At 37.9% G+C, this 19,626-nt stretch overlaps 1 protein-coding gene across 1 annotated transcript in view; it reads right to left on the reverse strand.

The window, feature by feature from the left end:
- Window positions 1-1,348: 1,348 nt before the first annotated feature.
- Window positions 1,349-19,626, reverse strand: part of LOC110458249 (xenotropic and polytropic retrovirus receptor 1-like) — a 32,358-nt gene continuing 14,080 nt past the window's right edge. Inside the window, exons 7-14 of the mRNA XM_021509861.1 lie at window positions 19,576-19,611; window positions 18,871-19,018; window positions 18,368-18,562; window positions 17,173-17,348; window positions 14,512-14,645; window positions 13,970-14,155; window positions 12,226-12,273; window positions 1,349-2,133 (exon numbers count right to left, since the gene is read on the reverse strand). Of these exons, the coding sequence (XP_021365536.1) occupies window positions 2,049-2,133; window positions 12,226-12,273; window positions 13,970-14,155; window positions 14,512-14,645; window positions 17,173-17,348; window positions 18,368-18,562; window positions 18,871-19,018; window positions 19,576-19,611 (1,008 nt within the window). The 3' untranslated portion in view covers window positions 1,349-2,048. The remainder of the gene's footprint in view (window positions 2,134-12,225; window positions 12,274-13,969; window positions 14,156-14,511; window positions 14,646-17,172; window positions 17,349-18,367; window positions 18,563-18,870; window positions 19,019-19,575; window positions 19,612-19,626) is intronic.

The following is a 19,626-nucleotide window of genomic DNA, read 5'->3' on the forward strand; positions in this document are numbered from 1 at the left end:
TTAAAAATATGTTGTTCATGCGACACTTCAACAAGAAGGTATGCTTAGTAACATGTGTTCCTCTTTGTATTCTCACGATCTTATTTATCTCTCGCTTACATTAAAATTATCTTCTCTTTGTCCATACACTGAACACAACTGGCCAACAACATCAATCTCAGAGTTTATCATCTACATCAAAAACAATCTCAGAGTTTATCATCCGAAATAAACACAATCAAGCAACGGTATCAACCAGTTCAGTTAAGACAACTAGATTTTATATATAACACCCCAGTTAAGGGAGCCTGAAAAGATTGTACAGTCCTGTCCAGTCAGACAGCTTTACTAGATTGTACAGTCCTGTCCAGTCAGACAGCTTTACTAGATTGTACAGGACAGTCCAGTCTGACAGCTTTACTAGATTGTACAGGACAGTCCAGTCAGACAGCTTTACTAGATTGTACAGGACAGTCTAGTCAGACAGCTTTACTAGATTGTACATGACAGCCCAGTCAGACAGCTTTACTAGATTGTACAGGACAGTCCAGTCAGACAGCTTTGCTAGATTGTACAGGACGGTCCAGTCAGACAGCATTACTAGATTGTACAGGAAAGTCCAGTCAGACAGTTTCACTAGATTGTACAGGGCAGTCTAGTCAGACAGCTTTACCAGATTATCCAGTCCTGTCCAGTCAGACAGCTTTACTAGATTGTACAGAACAGTCCAGCAAGACAGCTTTGCTAGATTGTACAGTAAAGGCCAGTCTGACAGCTTTACTAGATTGTTAACGACAGTCTAGTCAGAAAGCTTTACTAGATCGTACAGGACAGTCTAGTTAGACAGCTTTTCTAGATTGTACAGTCCTGTCCAGTCAGACAGCTTTACTAGATTGTACAGGACAGTCTAGTCAGACAGCTTTACTAGATTGTACAGGACAGTCTAGTCAGACAGCTTAACTAGATTGTACAGGACAGTCCAGTCAGACAGTTTTACTAGATTGTACAGGACAGTCTAGTCAGACAGTTTTACTAGATTGTACAGGACAGTCTAGTCAAACAGCTTTACTTAAACATCAATGTGAACACTACAAGTTATACCTTACATATACATGTGTACACCGATAAAAATTATGCCTTAAACATCAATGTGAACACAAGTTATACCTTAAAGCATAATTTATATTTGTATACACATGTACATGTAAGGCATAACTTGTGGTGTTCACATTCATGGTTAAAGCATAATTTATATTTTTGTACACATGTACATCAATGTGAACACCACAAGTTATGCCTTACATGTACATGTGTACAAAAATATAAATTATGCTTTAAGGTATAACTTGAGGTGTTCACATTGATGTACATGTTTACACCGATATAAATTATGCCTTAAACATCAATGTGTAATTTATAACACACAAGTCCCTGTGCATTATATCTCCGTGTATAATTCTATTAATCCTATGGAATGGATAGTTATACATGTACAAGATGAAACAGAACATAACTTCCATTAGTGTATACAAAATAAGTACAAGTTACAAATGTATACATATCCATGTATAGACATCTAAAACACTACATATGGCTTCATGAATATCTCTAATAATCAACAAATAAAGGATCATTTCTTCTACCAGTCATCGTCTTATCAATCTCTAGGGTAAGTACAAAAATATAAAATGACAAGATGACATACAATTTATCTGTTTAGCTGAACACTAGAACAATTAAGAACATCAAACATTCTTAATTATATACACGGATATGCTGGACATCACATGGTATCCTAAGATCTGGTCCATTCTGGTAAGATCTATACAGAACAAGATCATTCTGACATCACAAGGTATCTAGAAGGTCTCCAGTGAACAAGATCATTCTGACATCACAGGATAAGGATTTTCTCCTTTCTGGCTATGTTAAAATATAATTTTGGGACAGGATTTGGTACAGTTACTCCCCTTTTGTTGTTCTCCTCCATGGGTCATCAATGAAGTACCACCTCTCTTTCCAATAAGGTATCACACCACCTTGTATTTCCTTGGACCTTTCATAAGGTATCACACCCCCTTGTATTTCCAAGGGATCTTCTCCATGGTCTCATCACCAAATACCCAGAGTGCTCCCTTGTCCTTTTTAGAGCTCCTTAAAAAATACAAAGAATACAGAGTTAACACTCTTCCTAATGATCAATATTTAATAAAACCTACAAGTGATTCCCAACTATCACAGTGTTAGATATTAAAGATACATAGGAAAACTGATCATTTCTAATCTGATTTTTGGTATCGCAAACTGAGTGTCCTGTCTGTTGCCCTAGCTGCCACTACCAGACAGCCAGTGCACCTACACAGAGGTGTACTCCACACCATAATTATTAACGGAAGCAGTCACATGAATTCACAGAAAGCAATATCAACATGGCATTAAATGTAAAGAAGATATGTATTTTTTTTGATGTGTTAAGTAAATAATCCACTCCCGTAAGGAGACCAAGGAATGTAAGCCTGCCCACACAAACATACATACCACAGGCAAGCTGTGACGTGACTAACAATAAAATAGGCAGACTAAGATTTAAACATGATACAAAACATGGATGTCACTATTAATCTAACCTGTTCTCAAAGACTCATGGGCAGAACACTGACACTATTGTGGTGGATCCTCCCTATAGGGTAAGGGGTGTTCAGTGGATAACACATTACTATAGGGTAAGGGATGTTCAGTGGATAACACATTACTATAGGGTAAGGGATGTTCAGTGGATAACACATTACTATAGGGTAAGGGATGTTCAGTGGATAACACATTACTATAGGGTAAGGGATGTTCAGTGGATAACACATTACTATAGGGTAAGGGATGTTCAGTGGATAACACATTACTATAGGGTAAGGGATGTTCAGTGGATAACACATTACTATAGGGTAAGGGATGTTCAGTGGATAACACATTACTATAGGGTAAGGGATGTTCAGTGGATAACACATTACTATAGGGTAAGGGATGTTCAGTGGATAACACATTACTATAGGGTAAGGGATGTTCAGTGGATAACACATTACTATAGGGTAAGGGATGTTCAGTGGATAACACATTACTATAGGGTAAGGGATGTTCAGTGGATAACACATTACTATAGGGTAAGGGATGTTCAGTGGATAACACATTACTATAGGGTAAGGGATGTTCAGTGGATAACACATTACTATAGGGTAAGGGATGTTCAGTGGATAACACATTACTATAGGGTAAGGGATGTTCAGTGGATAACACATTACTATAGGGTAAGGGATGTTCAGTGGATAACACATTACTATAGGGTAAGGGATGTTCAGTGGATAACACATTACTATAGGGTAAGGGATGTTCAGTGGATAACACATTACTATAGGGTAAGGGATGTTCAGTGGATAACACATTACTATAGGGTAAGGGATGTTCAGTGGATAACACATTACTATAGGGTAAGGGATGTTCAGTGGATAACACATTACTATAGGGTAAGGGATGTTCAGTGGATAACACATTACTATAGGGTAAGGGATGTTCAGTGGATAACACATTACTATAGGGTAAGGGATGTTCAGTGGATAACACATTACTATAGGGTAAGGGATGTTCAGTGGATAACACATTACTATAGGGTAAGGGATGTTCAGTGGATAACACATTACTATAGGGTAAGGGATGTTCAGTGGATAACACATTACTATAGGGTAAGGGATGTTCAGTGGATAACACATTACTATAGGGTAAGGGATGTTCAGTGGATAACACATTACTATAGGGTAAGGGATGTTCAGTGGATAACACATTACTATAGGGTAAGGGATGTTCAGTGGATAACACATTACTATAGGGTAAGGGATGTTCAGTGGATAACACATTACTATAGGGTAAGGGATGTTCAGTGGATAACACATTACTATAGGGTAAGGGATGTTCAGTGGATAACACATTACTATAGGGTAAGGGATGTTCAGTGGATAACACATTACTATAGGGTAAGGGATGTTCAGTGGATAACACATTACTATAGGGTAAGGGATGTTCAGTGGATAACACATTACTATAGGGTAAGGGATGTTCAGTGGATAACACATTACTATAGGGTAAGGGATGTTCAGTGGATAACACATTACTATAGGGTAAGGGATGTTCAGTGGATAACACATTACTATAGGGTAAGGGATGTTCAGTGGATAACACATTACTATAGGGTAAGGGATGTTCAGTGGATAACACATTACTATAGGGTAAGGGATGTTCAGTGGATAACACATTACTATAGGGTAAGGGATGTTCAGTGGATAACACATTACTATAGGGTAAGGGATGTTCAGTGGATAACACATTACTATAGGGTAAGGGATGTTCAGTGGATAACACATTACTATAGGGTAAGGGATGTTCAGTGGATAACACATTACTATAGGGTAAGGGATGTTCAGTGGATAACACATTACTATAGGGTAAGGGATGTTCAGTGGATAACACATTACTATAGGGTAAGGGATGTTCAGTGGATAACACATTACTATAGGGTAAGGGATGTTCAGTGGATAACACATTACTATAGGGTAAGGGATGTTCAGTGGATAACACATTACTATAGGGTAAGGGATGTTCAGTGGATAACACATTACTATAGGGTAAGGGATGTTCAGTGGATAACACATTACTATAGGGTAAGGGATGTTCAGTGGATAACACATTACTATAGGGTAAGGGATGTTCAGTGGATAACACATTACTATAGGGTAAGGGATGTTCAGTGGATAACACATTACTATAGGGTAAGGGATGTTCAGTGGATAACACATTACTATAGGGTAAGGGATGTTCAGTGGATAACACATTACTATAGGGTAAGGGATGTTCAGTGGATTACACATTACTTTCCACCAAGGTGGTTTGGGTTCAGTTCCCTGAGTTGATGTAAAAAGGTATGGGGTCACCTGCAGAACCATTCAGGTTTACTCCAGGTTATCTGGTTGCCTTCCTCATTTTAAACCCCCCACAATCTAGCATCCGAGTCAACAAGAATGATTAATATACATGTTAGTTGAAATAACTTGTTTCATAATGTTGTAAAATAAATAAAGTTCCTATTTATACTGTAATACAATGAATGACAGAGTTACTGTTTAGGGGAAATATTACTCTTAGAACAATACAGTTTCATCCTTTAAGTCATGACATTTAGGTTAATGTTTTTACTGATATATTTCAACTGTTAATACAAACCTACATGTTATAAATATAAAACGGTTAGCTTATAACTGAATAAATTATATCAAAGTACTCAGACACATGCTTTCCTCATGTTGCAATATTTCTATAATTATATAACATTTTAGGAAAATAGAACACAATACAGTCTGTTAAGATGCAGGATAAACACCATTCAAATGTGTTGAAACTGATTTGAACGAATATTTATTCTTATTAAATGTCTGTGTTGGCATTAGTCTGAAATGTGTTTTCCCTCCAAGGACCAACCACAAGTACTGCTTCAAGAAGCTTTTTGCTCTGCTTCTGCCATAAATAAAGAGTGGACTTCCAAATGTATATTTATATGACTGTTGCAATATCTCCTTAGTGCCTATTGGTAGAGGGTGTAACACATATTTCCTACAGACCAGCACCATACAGTGCACGTGTGTCACAAATGTGACAAATGGTCAAAAAGGATTTTGCCATGGGTCATATGTCAGTTAACTTCTTCGTAGGTTTATGTCAATGGTAACAGTATGAAACTTAAATTGATTCCTCTTACCAAACAAAGAAGTATAAAAAGTTTAACTATACTAGCGGAAAAAAGAAACTGTGCATGCGGAGAATTGTTATAGAACATGTATTACCAACTGTATATACATGAAAGTTCATGTTTTTCTCGTCCAGTCACCAATTTGACAATGAATGTTCATTGGTTTGGTGTGGAGCATCCTTTGGTAAAGGGGAACCAATTTTGTATAAACTGTGAGTGTGGCCCCCCCTGGGACCTGAGGGTGGGGCCCAATAGGGGAAATAGAGGTAAAACCTTTATAATCCTTCTACCATAGGGATTAAGGGATATTATCCTTATTTAGTCTGGAGCATCCTAATGGGCCAAGGGGACTCAATTTTGTATAAGCAGTGGGTGTGGTCTCCCAGGGGACAGAAGGGCGGGGCCCAATAAGAGAAATAGAGGTAAAACCTTTAAAATCCTTCTTCGACCATTGGGATTAAGGGATTTTATCCTAATTTAGTCTGGAGCATCCTTGGGTCAAGGGGACTCAATTTTATATAATTGGTGGGTATGACCCCCCCTAGGGGCATAGGGGTGGGGCTCTTGTTTGAATTTGTTCTCGCTATATCTCAAGTACTGGATGGATCTTTCTGAAATTTCATATGTACTTACAGCACCTTACTTTAATCTACTATACACAATCCCTGTGGAAATCCACTTTTATTGATGAACTCTTTTCTCTTGGAAATTATTATTATGCCGCTGTATCAGCTAATCAAAAGCGACGTTACAAACGGTGACGTCACTTTTTTTACGTTATGGGGAAATTCTTAAGCCAATGAAAGCTTGTTTCAAGCAGGAATAAATTATTATATTATATACAGATTGTCAAGCCTCTTGTGGTTTAATAATGCTCAGTAAGTTACACAAGAGTATGTGCATGGGACTACACACTGACATACTGCATGTATGTGTACTTATACAAGTATTTGATACACAGACAGTTATGCCAGTGAGCTTGGACAGTTAGGACCAGGGTGAGGGTGGGGGTACCTTTTACCCAGCTCTCCTTGGCAATACATCTCACTAATAATTTTTTATCAGAAAGTCCCCCATGCTTCATAACAGTCCTCAATTAGATATATTTCTTCAAATAGGTAGCAATTTTCAACTTAAACATATTCAGATTTTAATATTGTTTGTAACATGAACTATAGTTTTGTTACAAAATGCAACAGCCAATGCGGAAAGTGACTAGGTGGGGAGGATATGTGAGGGAGCTATATATGGCCTTAACTAGAAGGGAGGTCACCCTCAAGGAAAATTTTGAATTTTTGATGAGAGATCATGTATCCCGAGTGTATCAAAAAAACTTCATATGTGATAAAATGGATTCGTTGGACACTTTTGAATCCATATTGGGCCACAACTGCACAGCATGTATACAATGTTTGGCAATCATGCAGTCCATTTAATGATCACGTATTAAATCTTTATTGCAGAAAACAATATCTTCAGTTTCAATCCAGTTGTTGTTGATAATTACAGCCTCTATGGATCTATACACATCTTTCAATTCTTCCTGTGCTGCCTGAAATACAAAAAAGAATACATCATTTAATATTTTGGTTGTTTTCATTGTTACAAAGTTAACTATTTTTTATAATATTTAACAGTCATTTTTTATTACCGGTAGTCATACTCTTTCCATGTTCAACAATTTCTACTATATTTTCTTTAGACCTGACCAGGGGCAGATCCAGATTTTTTCAGACAGGTATCACATTCCAGTTTATTTTGATACGCATGTAATCTGAACCATATAGTATTGTACAAAATTAAGTTAGATACATGTACCTGTCTTGGCTAGCCACCTTGTACTTTCCCAAGGGTCTCTATCAATAAATTTCCTTAATTCTTTCCAGATTATTTGTAAAGTTTTATAATGTGTTAACATTTATTGATAAAATGTCTCGGAATGGTTCCTGATTTGAAGGCATTACAATGTCATATTTATTGTACTTCTTGCAGTTGTATTTCATAAAACCTTCTGTATCTTTAACACTTATGCCCTGTTACTACTACAGACCACTGACCTTACAGATACAAATGTCTCTATCATGGTCGGGGACCCATTTAATTGGTGCTGGGAAAGTGTCAATAGTTCAACACCGAGTTTATAAATATGTTAGAGGGGACAGGTATTGCAAGGGCAGTGTAATACACAAACAAAATCATTAGTCAAGAAATGAAAATAACACAAGAGGCCCAATGGGCCTGCATCGCTCACCTGGTATTAATTTCACACTGGTAACCTTAAAAGTGATCTAAACTAAAGCTAGAGGCTAAATATCAGTATTTATGACTATAAGTCGTTCAAACCAACCTGTTAAAAGATTTTTAAAAATTTGACCCCTGTGACCTTGAAAGTAGAACAAGGTCATTACGTTGGACAAACTTTATAGCCTTCATCTAAGCATGCAACTTGCCAAATATCACTCCCCTAGACCTTTTGTTTAATGGGATTAGGTCATTTAAAGGTTTATAATAATCTGACCAAATGTGAAAGTGGGCCAATATCATTCGAATGATTTGATAACCCTTCAACCAAATATCAACATTCTGGGCCTTATGGTTATTCAGAAGAAGTTGTTTAAAGATTTAAAACAAATTTAACCCCTGTGACCTTGAATATACGTCAAGGTCATTCACTTCAACAAACTTGGTAGCCCTTAATCCAAACATGCTATTGACTAGATATCAACATTCTAGGCCTTTTGGTTATTAAGAATAAGTTGTTTAAAGATTTTTAACATTTTTGATCCCTTTTACCTTGAATAAATGTCAAGGTCATTCATTTGAACAAACTTGGTAGCCCTTCATCCCATCATGTTACGGGCCAAATATCACCATCCCGCGACCTTTGGTTATTCAGAAGAAATTGATTAAAGGTTTTTAGACAATTGACCCATGTGACCTTGAATATGAGTGAAAGTCATTCATTTGAACAAACTTGGAAGCCCTTCACCCCAGCATCCTTCTGGCAAAACATCATCACCCTGGGAATTTTGGTTATTCAAAGGAAGTTGTTTAAAGTAAAAAGTTGACGCCAGACGGATGACGGACGGATGACGGACGCCCCACCACGGCATGAGCTCACTTGGCCCATCGGGCCAGGTGAGCTAAAAATCAAATAAGCTTGCTATGCTCAGAACGAACCCAAAACATAATATATTGATTTCAACATCAAGGTGACAGTGCATCAGAGATGTAATTAAACATAAACTAAATATTGCTTTAAACAAGTTTGGGGGCGTCACATCATATCATTCTGGAGTTTCATCTATATTGCACACTGTTTATGTTGGAACAAATTACCATGTTTTTTTCACTGATTCAGAGTACGTACCTGGCCAGGCAATCTTTACAAGAGTATTCAGTTCACACGTCGAGATACTCGCTGATGCAGTCGGCATAATACCATAATATGAGTGCTGTACAAATAGACCCACTACATTCAAATCCGGCTGATCGGGTTAGTCAAATATTCTACTAAGGGAGATTTGGTTTTGCAGAATACAGGTAAACCGCGGCGGTGACCTTTGGCCTCATCAAGCCAGCTCGGCTGCTTTCCGTCTGACGGGTAGCTAAAGTTGTCAAAGCATAGTTAGCTTTACAGTTCTTTTCTAGTGTTAATGTATTGGTCCTGTAGATCTTTTGTTGCTTACAATAGACTCTACTGAAATGGATAGAATAATTTGGAGAGAGTTTTTTTTATTCTGACAGAAAGAATAGTCATATTCAAGTGGTCAGTGGTAATACCCTGGTCACACATTCACGGATCGACGCCGGATTAAGCACGGATATGATCTGCCATCATTCGTGGTCCGTAGCTGTCCGTATTGTATCCGAAACTTGTTCAAAAATTCACCACGGATCAGACAACTATAGTACATCCTTACTGATCCGTAGTAGAATGTACTAATCCGTTGTAGTCCATAATGAACCTTAATTATCCATACTTATTCGTAGTACATCCCCATCCTTAAGTCGCCAAGGATCGGTACAGTTATTAATGGGAACTACATAATTGTACTTACCCGTACTAAAATTAAAATTAAGCTGTGGAATGAACAGGCGAGGGCGGGAGTTTGTACACGGATTGCTTACCTTGGTAAGTCTGTAGGGCGGGAGTTTGTACACGGATTGCTTACCTTGGTAAGTCTGTAGGGCGGGAGTTTGTACACGGATTGCTTACCTTGGTAAGACTGTAGCGCTCCGTGCGAGTGCTTACTTATCCATGCCAGACCGTTCTAACCAGTACTAAAATCGTAGCGTACTGTTGTTAATCCGCAGTGCATACACCATGACACATGTCATTCTGTATCATTCCCCGTTGTCATTGCATACTTAACCATAAGAAACCGTAGCAATCTGTATCGTTCTCCGTTGTCAACTACATGTAGCCCCTATATATCCATAGTCAAACCGTGGTGCATCTGTAGCGGACCACGGATATAGACTATCCCGGGGTCATCCGTGAGTTTCCATCTGTAGTGGATCTGGTGGGACGATCCGTGAATGTGTGACCAGGGTATAAAATTTCAGGCTTATTTGCAGTGGTAATTTTGTGATATAAAGCAAAACGTTAGTGACCAGAACATTGAGATGGGAACTGTGTACTGTAATTAGGTTGGAACACTACAGTAAGTAGGTCAGAGGAAACCATTTGCTTCGAGGAAAAGTGCGAGAAGCACAATTTCAGCAAGCAGAGCTTTTAGAAAGTTAATCAGAATAATTAATAATTAATTAATACAGGTATTATACATACAAAATACATGCATTGTTGTATTTTTCACATACATCTGACTAATAAAGAAAATATTGAAGTGAATACTTTCAAACTGCCTATTCGCTGGCTAACCACACAATGGTATCACTACTTTATGAATGAAATGTGATGTTCGGGGGCGCTGCCAAAAAATTTGCTTATGAATGAAAAATAGTGAATGATGTGCCATTTAGGAGATATCAGATTCCATATAAGGGCAGAATGTCCATAATAGGACATAGATGTCGCTACTTTTGTTTCTGCAATTCCACGTTAAGCAAACTTTGTAGAATCCTCGATTCCCTAGACACATGCGATACCTTAGGCATGTGTCAACAACTACAGGTATTGTCCCTGAAAAGTGACTCAGACCTGATCAGAGTCTATACCCACCTAGTAAATCATCGTCTCTGCTGTCAAAGAAAAATATCACCTGTAAATAGCTCCAAAGTGTAAAGAGCAGTGTTAATAAGCAATACAAAGTCTAAAAGGCTGTTCAGTTTGCACTGTTTTTATTGATGCATCGTTGCCAGTTACTGTAGAAGGCCCTTATACAACATAATTACAACTGTAACTTTTACTTTCAGAAGATTTTCAAATTTTCACCTCGAAAGAAAAAAGATTTCGGCGAAGCTAAAAATGTTGTCACTTCTTTGTTGCTATGATAGCAACGAGGCAATGCTGAATTAAGCAGGAAAACATTAGAAATATAGCAGGAAAACATTAAACTCATGCAACATGGTGTCAACAAAGTAACAAGTTCATGCTAAGTGAAGCAGAGGATTCATAAACTAAATAGGTTCATGCAGGTTCTATGTAAAGCACTAGTGATTACATGCACATGCATTCCTTGGTAATGATGATATACGGTGTACAACCATCCATCACTAAGTCAGGGACACTCACCCCATGGTGATGTCTTTAGTTACACAAGTGCACTTGCCTTACGGTGAGATCAAAGTTTCCACAAGGCCACTCACCTCGTGGTCACAATTAACACATTTACATTAAAGGAAACCCTATAAATCTCTGTCAATGCTAACAATTGTTTGGTCCTGATCATGACAATGATGGATGGTGGACAGTATTTGTGGATATAATTTGGGTGCAACATTGAAAGTGTAATACCTGACCATGTGATCACATTTAATCCCACACCAGCTGATCAAAAAGTCGCAACGCGACTGAGGAACGGCGGCGACCTAATGATGTCGATGATTTGCTGAAAGTAATTAACATCCTTATACAGAAGAGGTTACACAAGGTATCCTTCCTGAGGAGGAGCAGCTCCCAGTCATGTGTCAGAACACAACAACACACATCAGATATTGGTCTTTTGTCACAAAACCTTTTTGAGCAACAGGTCTTGTATGAAAACTAAATAAGAATACATGTTTTTCTAACTTCTAATGCATTTAGTTAAAGCAAAGTCTAAAGTCTATTGAGCTTACAAAACCCCTGAAAAACAGTGAATGTTTAGATATGAATTGTGTTATGACCTCTCCTGCCAAAAACCCCCATCTCTGTCCTGGATTATTAATACCTAACGTGTTATGATGGAGCTAACCCCTAGTCGAGTCATGCAGCTGTGTTCCAGGGGAGTCCCAGTCATGCTTTCAACAAACGTATATAATAACCCTGCCCAAATACAGATATCTGTTTTAAGTACCTCATAGGGGGGCTGCGACGACTTGATGATATTGAAGCCCGATGTTTACTGAAATTGATAAAGCTTTTAATCATATGTCTCCTTTTATTATAGTGACATCAACTTCAGATGTTGCATGATGGGTGATGTCCAAATATAGATGACACAAGTAGTACCCAAATATAGTGTTTAGTTCAAAACATTGTTAGTAGCAGGATATGACTATGACTAGATAAGTTAATTAAAGAAACAGATTGTATATAACAGAAAAAAAATCTCTATCAAAATTAGAATAGCATCCAAAGCTTTATCCAATAACATCTAAAACTGTAACTTCTAGTCTGAAACTTATCTACCGATGTAGAAATTCATTAACGTAGGCCTTGACCAAAATATTATCTCAAAAACAAAACCGAAAAGAAAAAAAATCTTCCGTTACATAACTAAATTTTGTAGTAAACCAAACCAATTCTTGCAAAACACAAGATTTAAGTGAATATTTATTCTATAGACTTCCCCTCTTTGACATCAATATTACTAATGGACATATGATAGTGCACATCTGTTTACTGCTACATAGAAGTACTGTTGAACTATAGATGGCTGTAAATACAACTTTGACCTTGACACCTTAAAAATATAAATGGTAACATGGACCCTCATTGTAACAGCCTGAAACACAAACCTTACGGTTTTATGAAATTTGATCCAAATCTATTCAGAAATATAGATGCATGAGTGATGACAAATGGTTTCTTGACCTAATAATAATTACATACAAAATGAAAATAGCACTCTGTGTTATTTACTTACTTATTCTTAGTTGCTTTACAGTACAGGTATAATAATCGTTTTAGAATATAAATATACAATATAGAATGTGTATGCACATCATTTCTCTTGTGTATGTTTTTTACTAGACCATTCGTGGAACATAGTGAATTTCCTTCATCACAGCATTACTGCTATGAACCTACAGAACAAAAACACCTGTTCCAGACCCTAAAATGCAAGTGTAGACAGGCCAATGACTTTGACTTTTTGATTGTAGCAGATATAAACTATTGTACAAAGTGAATGCTATCTTTCTGATACATCGCTATGACAAGTTTCTGTGTACATAAGTCACAGTATGATGTTAATTTGGAATGTATCATATTAGGATTCTGTTTCAAACTACAGCGCTCATGACAATCTTGACACCATGGAATACAAACTCATTTGACATTTGAGATATGGTCATGGACTGGATAAGTACATGACAGTACCCCAGGGTGTATACAGTGTTACAGGAAGGTGTATACAATGTTACAGGAAGGTGTTTGCAGTGTTACAGGAAGGTGTATACAGTGTTACAGGAAGTGTATACAGTGTTACAGGAAGGTGTATATAGTGTTACAGGAAGGTGTATACTGTGTTACAGGAAGGTGTATACTGTGTTACAGGAAGGTGTATACAGTGTTACAGGAAGGTGTATACAATGTTACAGGAAGGTGTTTGCAGTGTTACAGGAAGGTGTATACAGTGTTACAGGAAGGTGTATACTGTGTTGTAGATGGGAGCGTCAATCACATTTAACATCAGAGATGGGGAGTAAAGTGATTAAGTTATTGTTTCAGTATTTGATCACAAAAACCACAGCAACAAAATTAATGATTTTACAAAAACAACCAAAAATGATACACTTGTATTACGTAGATCTGTGAGACAACAATGGAAGTAAGCACAAACTATACGTAACAGTAACATGCGACCTGGTACTTACTTGCCCATGAGTCGTTTACGCTCAGAACGACAGGTGTAGGCGCCGTCTTCCTGATCCATCATGTCCTCCAGCTGAGTCTGATCATTGGAATCAATGGGTGCGATGGAGATGTCACGTACCGCACGGAACTGACCACAGTTGTTCAAGTGTTCATTTTCCAACCGGAAAAAGTTCCACACAAATCGTCTGAATATAGTAAAGGAAAAAACGATTTTTTTTAAATACATCTTTCACATTCAATGCCCGTTAAAAAACTTAAACTGTGCTGGGCAAAAAAAGTGGTCAAATGCAGAACTATACCCTTACATAAGTTTCAGATTGAAGATGGCAGTAAGTAGGACATGTAATGAGGAGAGATTTCTGGGGTAGCAGCATATTACACTGTCATGTACCCCATCAGGGAACAGGTCATCAGCATAGTTCAACACCTCAAATGCAGCCGGAAGTCTTACGAGGTCAACAGTGCTGTCAGATTCTTACCTATCTCCACACCTCAAATGAAGCTAGAAGTCTTAGTAACAAGGGGACCAGTCTTTGCTTACCTAAATACTTCTAATGAAGCCAGCAATGTCTTGAGGGCCTCCCCAGGGAAGTATCCTCCCTCTCCTATAGACACAGTTAATGTCCAGGCAAACCTCAGCACAAAGTCTTCCACCATCGCAAAATAATAGTAAGCCTAAAACAATGTCAAATAACTTTACACAAAGTCACAGTAACCCAAAAACATAGTCCTTGTAACCCAAATATATAGTGCTAGTAATCCTAAAACATAGTCTTAGTAACCAAATATATAGTGCTAGTAATCCTAAACATAGTCCTAGTAACCAAATGCATAGTGCTAGTAATCCTAAAACATAGTCCTAGTAACCAAACATATAGTGCTAGTAATCCTTCAACATAGTCCTAGTAACCAAACATATAGTGCTAGTAATTCTAAAACATAGTCCTAGTAACCAAATATATAGTGCTAGTAACCCTACAACATAGTCCTAGTAACCAAACATATAGTGCTAGTAATCCTTCAACATAGTCCTAGTAACCAAACATATAGTGCTAGTAATCCTAAACATAGTCCGAGTAACCAAACATATAGTGCTAGTAATCCTACAACATAGTCCTAGTAACCAAATATATAGTGCTAGTAATCCTAAACATAGTCCTAGTAACCAACCATATAGTGCTAGTAACCCTACAACATAGTCCTAGTAACCAAATATATAGTGCTAGTAATCCTACAACATAGTCCTAGTAACCCTAAAACATAGTCCTAGAAACCGTAAAACACCGCTCTATTAACCTTAATACAGTCATAATAACTCTACAATGGTCGTAGTAAACCTCCGTATACCAGCTTAGCATTACAACTACTCTGTATAGTACAACAGCTTTAGTAGAGTACACGGGAGATAGTTACAACGTACCTTGTAGGCGTACTCTGTATAGTATAACAGCTTTAGTAGAGTACACGGGAGATAGTTACAACGTACCTTGTAGGCGTACTCTGTATAGTATAACAGCTTTAGTAGAGTACAAGGGAGATAGTTACAACGTACCTTGTAGGCGTACTCTGTATAGTATAACAGCTTTAGTAGAGTACAAGGGAGATAGTTACAACGTACCTTGTAGGCGTACTCTGTATAGTATAACAGCTTTAGTAGAGTACAAGGGAGATAGTTACAACGTACCTTGTAGGCGTACTCTGTATAGTATAACAGCTTTAGTAGAGTACAAGGGAGATAGTTACAACGTACCTTGTAGGCGTACTCTGTATAGTATAACAGCTTTAGTAGAGTACAAGGGAGATAGTTACAACGTACCTTGTAGGCGTACTCTGTATAGTATAACAGCTTTAGTAGAGTACAAGGGAGATAGTTACAACGTACCTTGTAGGCGTACTCTGTATAGTATAACAGCTTTAGTAGAGTACAAGGGAGATAGTTACAACGTACCTTGTAGGCGTACTCTGTATAGTATAACAGCTTTAGTAGAGTACAAGGGAGATAGTTACAACGTACCTTGTAGGCGTACTCTGTATAGTATAACAGCTTTAGTAGAGTACAAGGGAGATAGTTACAACGTACCTTGTAGGCGTACTCTGTATAGTATAACAGCTTTAGTAGAGTACAAGGGAGATAGTTACAACGTACCTTGTAGGCGTACTCTGTATAGTATAACAGCTTTAGTAGAGTACAAGGGAGATAGTTACAACGTACCTTGTAGGCGTACTCTGTATAGTATAACAGCTTTAGTAGAGTACAAGGGAGATAGTTACAACGTACCTTGTAGGCGTACTCTGTATAGTATAACAGCTTTAGTAGAGTACAAGGGAGATAGTTACAACGTACCTTGTAGGCGTACTCTGTATAGTATAACAGCTTTAGTAGAGTACAAGGGAGATAGTTACAACGTACCTTGTAGGCGTACTCTGTATAGTATAACAGCTTTAGTAGAGTACAAGGGAGATAGTTACAACGTACCTTGTAGGCGTACTCTGTATAGTATAACAGCTTTAGTAGAGTACAAGGGAGATAGTTACAACGTACCTTGTAGGCGTACTCTGTATAGTATAACAGCTTTAGTAGAGTACAAGGGAGATAGTTACAACGTACCTTGTAGGCGTACTCTGTATAGTATAACAGCTTTAGTAGAGTACAAGGGAGATAGTTACAACGTACCTTGTAGGCGTACTCTGTATAGTATAACAGCTTTAGTAGAGTACAAGGGAGATAGTTACAACGTACCTTGTAGGCGTACTCTGTATAGTATAACAGCTTTAGTAGAGTACAAGGGAGATAGTTACAACGTACCTTGTAGGCGTACTCTGTATAGTATAACAGCTTTAGTAGAGTACAAGGGAGATAGTTACAACGTACCTTGTAGGCGTACTCTGTATAGTATAACAGCTTTAGTAGAGTACAAGGGAGATAGTTACAACGTACCTTGTAGGCGTACTCTGTATAGTATAACAGCTTTAGTAGAGTACAAGGGAGATAGTTACAACGTACCTTGTAGGCGTACTCTGTATAGTATAACAGCTTTAGTAGAGTACAAGGGAGATAGTTACAACGTACCTTGTAGGCGTACTCTGTATAGTATAACAGCTTTAGTAGAGTACAAGGGAGATAGTTACAACGTACCTTGTAGGCGTACTCTGTATAGTATAACAGCTTTAGTAGAGTACACGGGAGATAGTTACAACGTACCTTGTAGGCATACACTATCTCCTCCCGCAGGAAAGTGTTCTCCCCAGCACTATGGTCCAGTAGACCCCAGTCCATCTTAATGTCCCAGGTAAGTGTGTAACAGGTGCTGATGACCGCTGCCGAAATCCACAGGTAAAAAAACACATTGTTCTGGCGCTGCTCTTCCCCATACAGTTCTGATAACAAAAAACCAGTCATGGAGTGAGGAAATATGGTGTAATTAATACCATAGGTTATTAAAATCAGGAGATTGGAATGAGTATGGTTTAATGGGTCAATATATCAGAGACTAGAACAATTACAGTGTAATAGGTAATTATATCAGAGACTGGAGTGAGTATGGTGTAACAGGTGATTATATCAGAGACTGGAGTGAGTATGGTGTAACAGGTGATTATATCAGAGACTGGAGTGAGATTGGTGTAATAGGTGATTATATCAGAGACTGGGGTGAGATTGGTGTAACAGGTGATTATATCAGAGACTGGAGTGAGTATGGTGTAATAGGTGATTATATCAGAGACTGGAGTGAGATTGGTGTAACAGGTGATTATATCAGAGACTGGAGTGAGTATGGTGTAATAGGTGATTATATCAGAGACTGGAGTGAGATTGGTGTAACAGGTGATTATATCAGAGACTGGAGTGAGTATAGTGTAATAGGTGATTATATCAGAGACTGGAGTGAGTTTGGTGTAATAGGTGATTATATCAGAGACTGGAGTGAGATTGGTGTAACAGGTGATTATATCAGAGAGTGGAGTGAGTATGGTGTAATAGGTGAGTATATCAGAGACTGGAGTGAGATTGGTGTAACAGGTGATTATATCAGAGACTGGAGTGAGTATGGTGTAATAGGTGATTATATCAGAGACTGGAGTGAGATTGGTGTAATAGGTGATTATATCAGAGACTGGAGTGAGTATGGTGTAATAGGTGATTATATCAGAGACTGGAGTGAGATTAGTGTAACAGGTGATTATATCAGAGACTGGAGTGAGATTGGTGTAATAGGTGATTATATCAGAGACTGGAGTGAGTTTGGTGTAACAGGACAGTATATGTGAGACAGGAATTCTATGAGTATATACAGATAACTACTTATTACTGAGACCTGCAGAGTACAGACAAATTATCATCTGATTTTACTGATCTTTCCAAATTTGTTACTGAAAAGAAATCTTTGTATGTTTACCAATTTGCACTTTGTACAGTGTGGAAAAAATTGTTGAGAAAAATGTCGTTGAATATTTCCCAGCGTTCACCAGATGAGGGAAGGCAAGCTTGGTGTCACGATAACGACGGAGACACTGTGCAAATCGGAACCAGGCAGGGAGACAGCTGACAACAGCACGGATGCCATACTTATTCATAGTACACACTCCAGGAGCTGAAATTAGAACAGAAAATTTGAATCAAATGTTTATAACAAGAGAGTATAAGGGAACCATTTAGTGGTACAATTAGGGTACAAGTAGTACACTAAATATTGGCTCTGGTGTCACTCGGCACAGTACAGAGGTTAGCTGTGTGGTACAATTAGGGTACAAGTATTACACTAAATATTGGCTCTGGTGTCACTCGACACAGTACAGACGTTAGCTGTGTGGTACAATTAGGTTACAAGTATTACACTAAATATTGGCTCTGGTGTCACTCGAATAAACACAGTACAGATGTTAGCTGTGTGCTACTTACATATATTTGAGAGCCAGTCGACCTCAAATGCATAAAAACATATGAGAAATTCAAAGTCCAGAAGAACTGTAGATAGGCTGTTGAGCTGGTCAGCCAGCCAGAAGTCTGCAAATCCAACTTTGTAAAATGGTGCCAGAAAAATTCGCTTCTGTGAATAAAGACCAACATAGGGTGAAAATCTACACTTGCAAAACACACTGATTGTCCTTAAAACAGGAAAATACCTGGTACTATTTATAGGACCCTATAGTCATCATCTCATCAATACTGTTATGTATGTGGTTCCCATTCAGAGACAAAATTAAGTCCAATATTTTACTGTTTTCTGGAAAAGTCACTCTTGAGAGAAAAATCCCCATCTCTAAATAGAATTCCTCTCAGAACTGGAAACTTGAACAGTTTTGTTTAATTTCCCTAATGTTTCAAAAATCCCTGAAATTTCAGCAGTGTTAAAGTCCTGTATATCTAACTCCAGGGAAGATGTTACGTGAGAAAGCCTTGGTTCCAGTAATTAAAGAGCCACCGTCTATAAATAATTATCTCTAGTAGAGGACATCAGCATGGTGCTTTCAAGTACTTTTAGAAGTCACACTCTAAAATTAGATATCTTTATAAGTAGAGATTGTCATGGTACTTACCAGCACTGTGAAGAGCCACATTCTATAATTAGATATCTTTATAAGTAGAGATTGTCATGGTACTTACCAGCACTGTGAGGAGCCACACTCTATAATTAGATATCTTTATAAGTAGAGA

The sequence above is a fragment of the Mizuhopecten yessoensis genome, unplaced genomic scaffold, assembly GCF_002113885.1.
Source record: "Mizuhopecten yessoensis strain PY_sf001 unplaced genomic scaffold, ASM211388v2 scaffold9507, whole genome shotgun sequence".
NCBI lineage: Eukaryota > Metazoa > Mollusca > Bivalvia > Pectinida > Pectinidae > Mizuhopecten > Mizuhopecten yessoensis.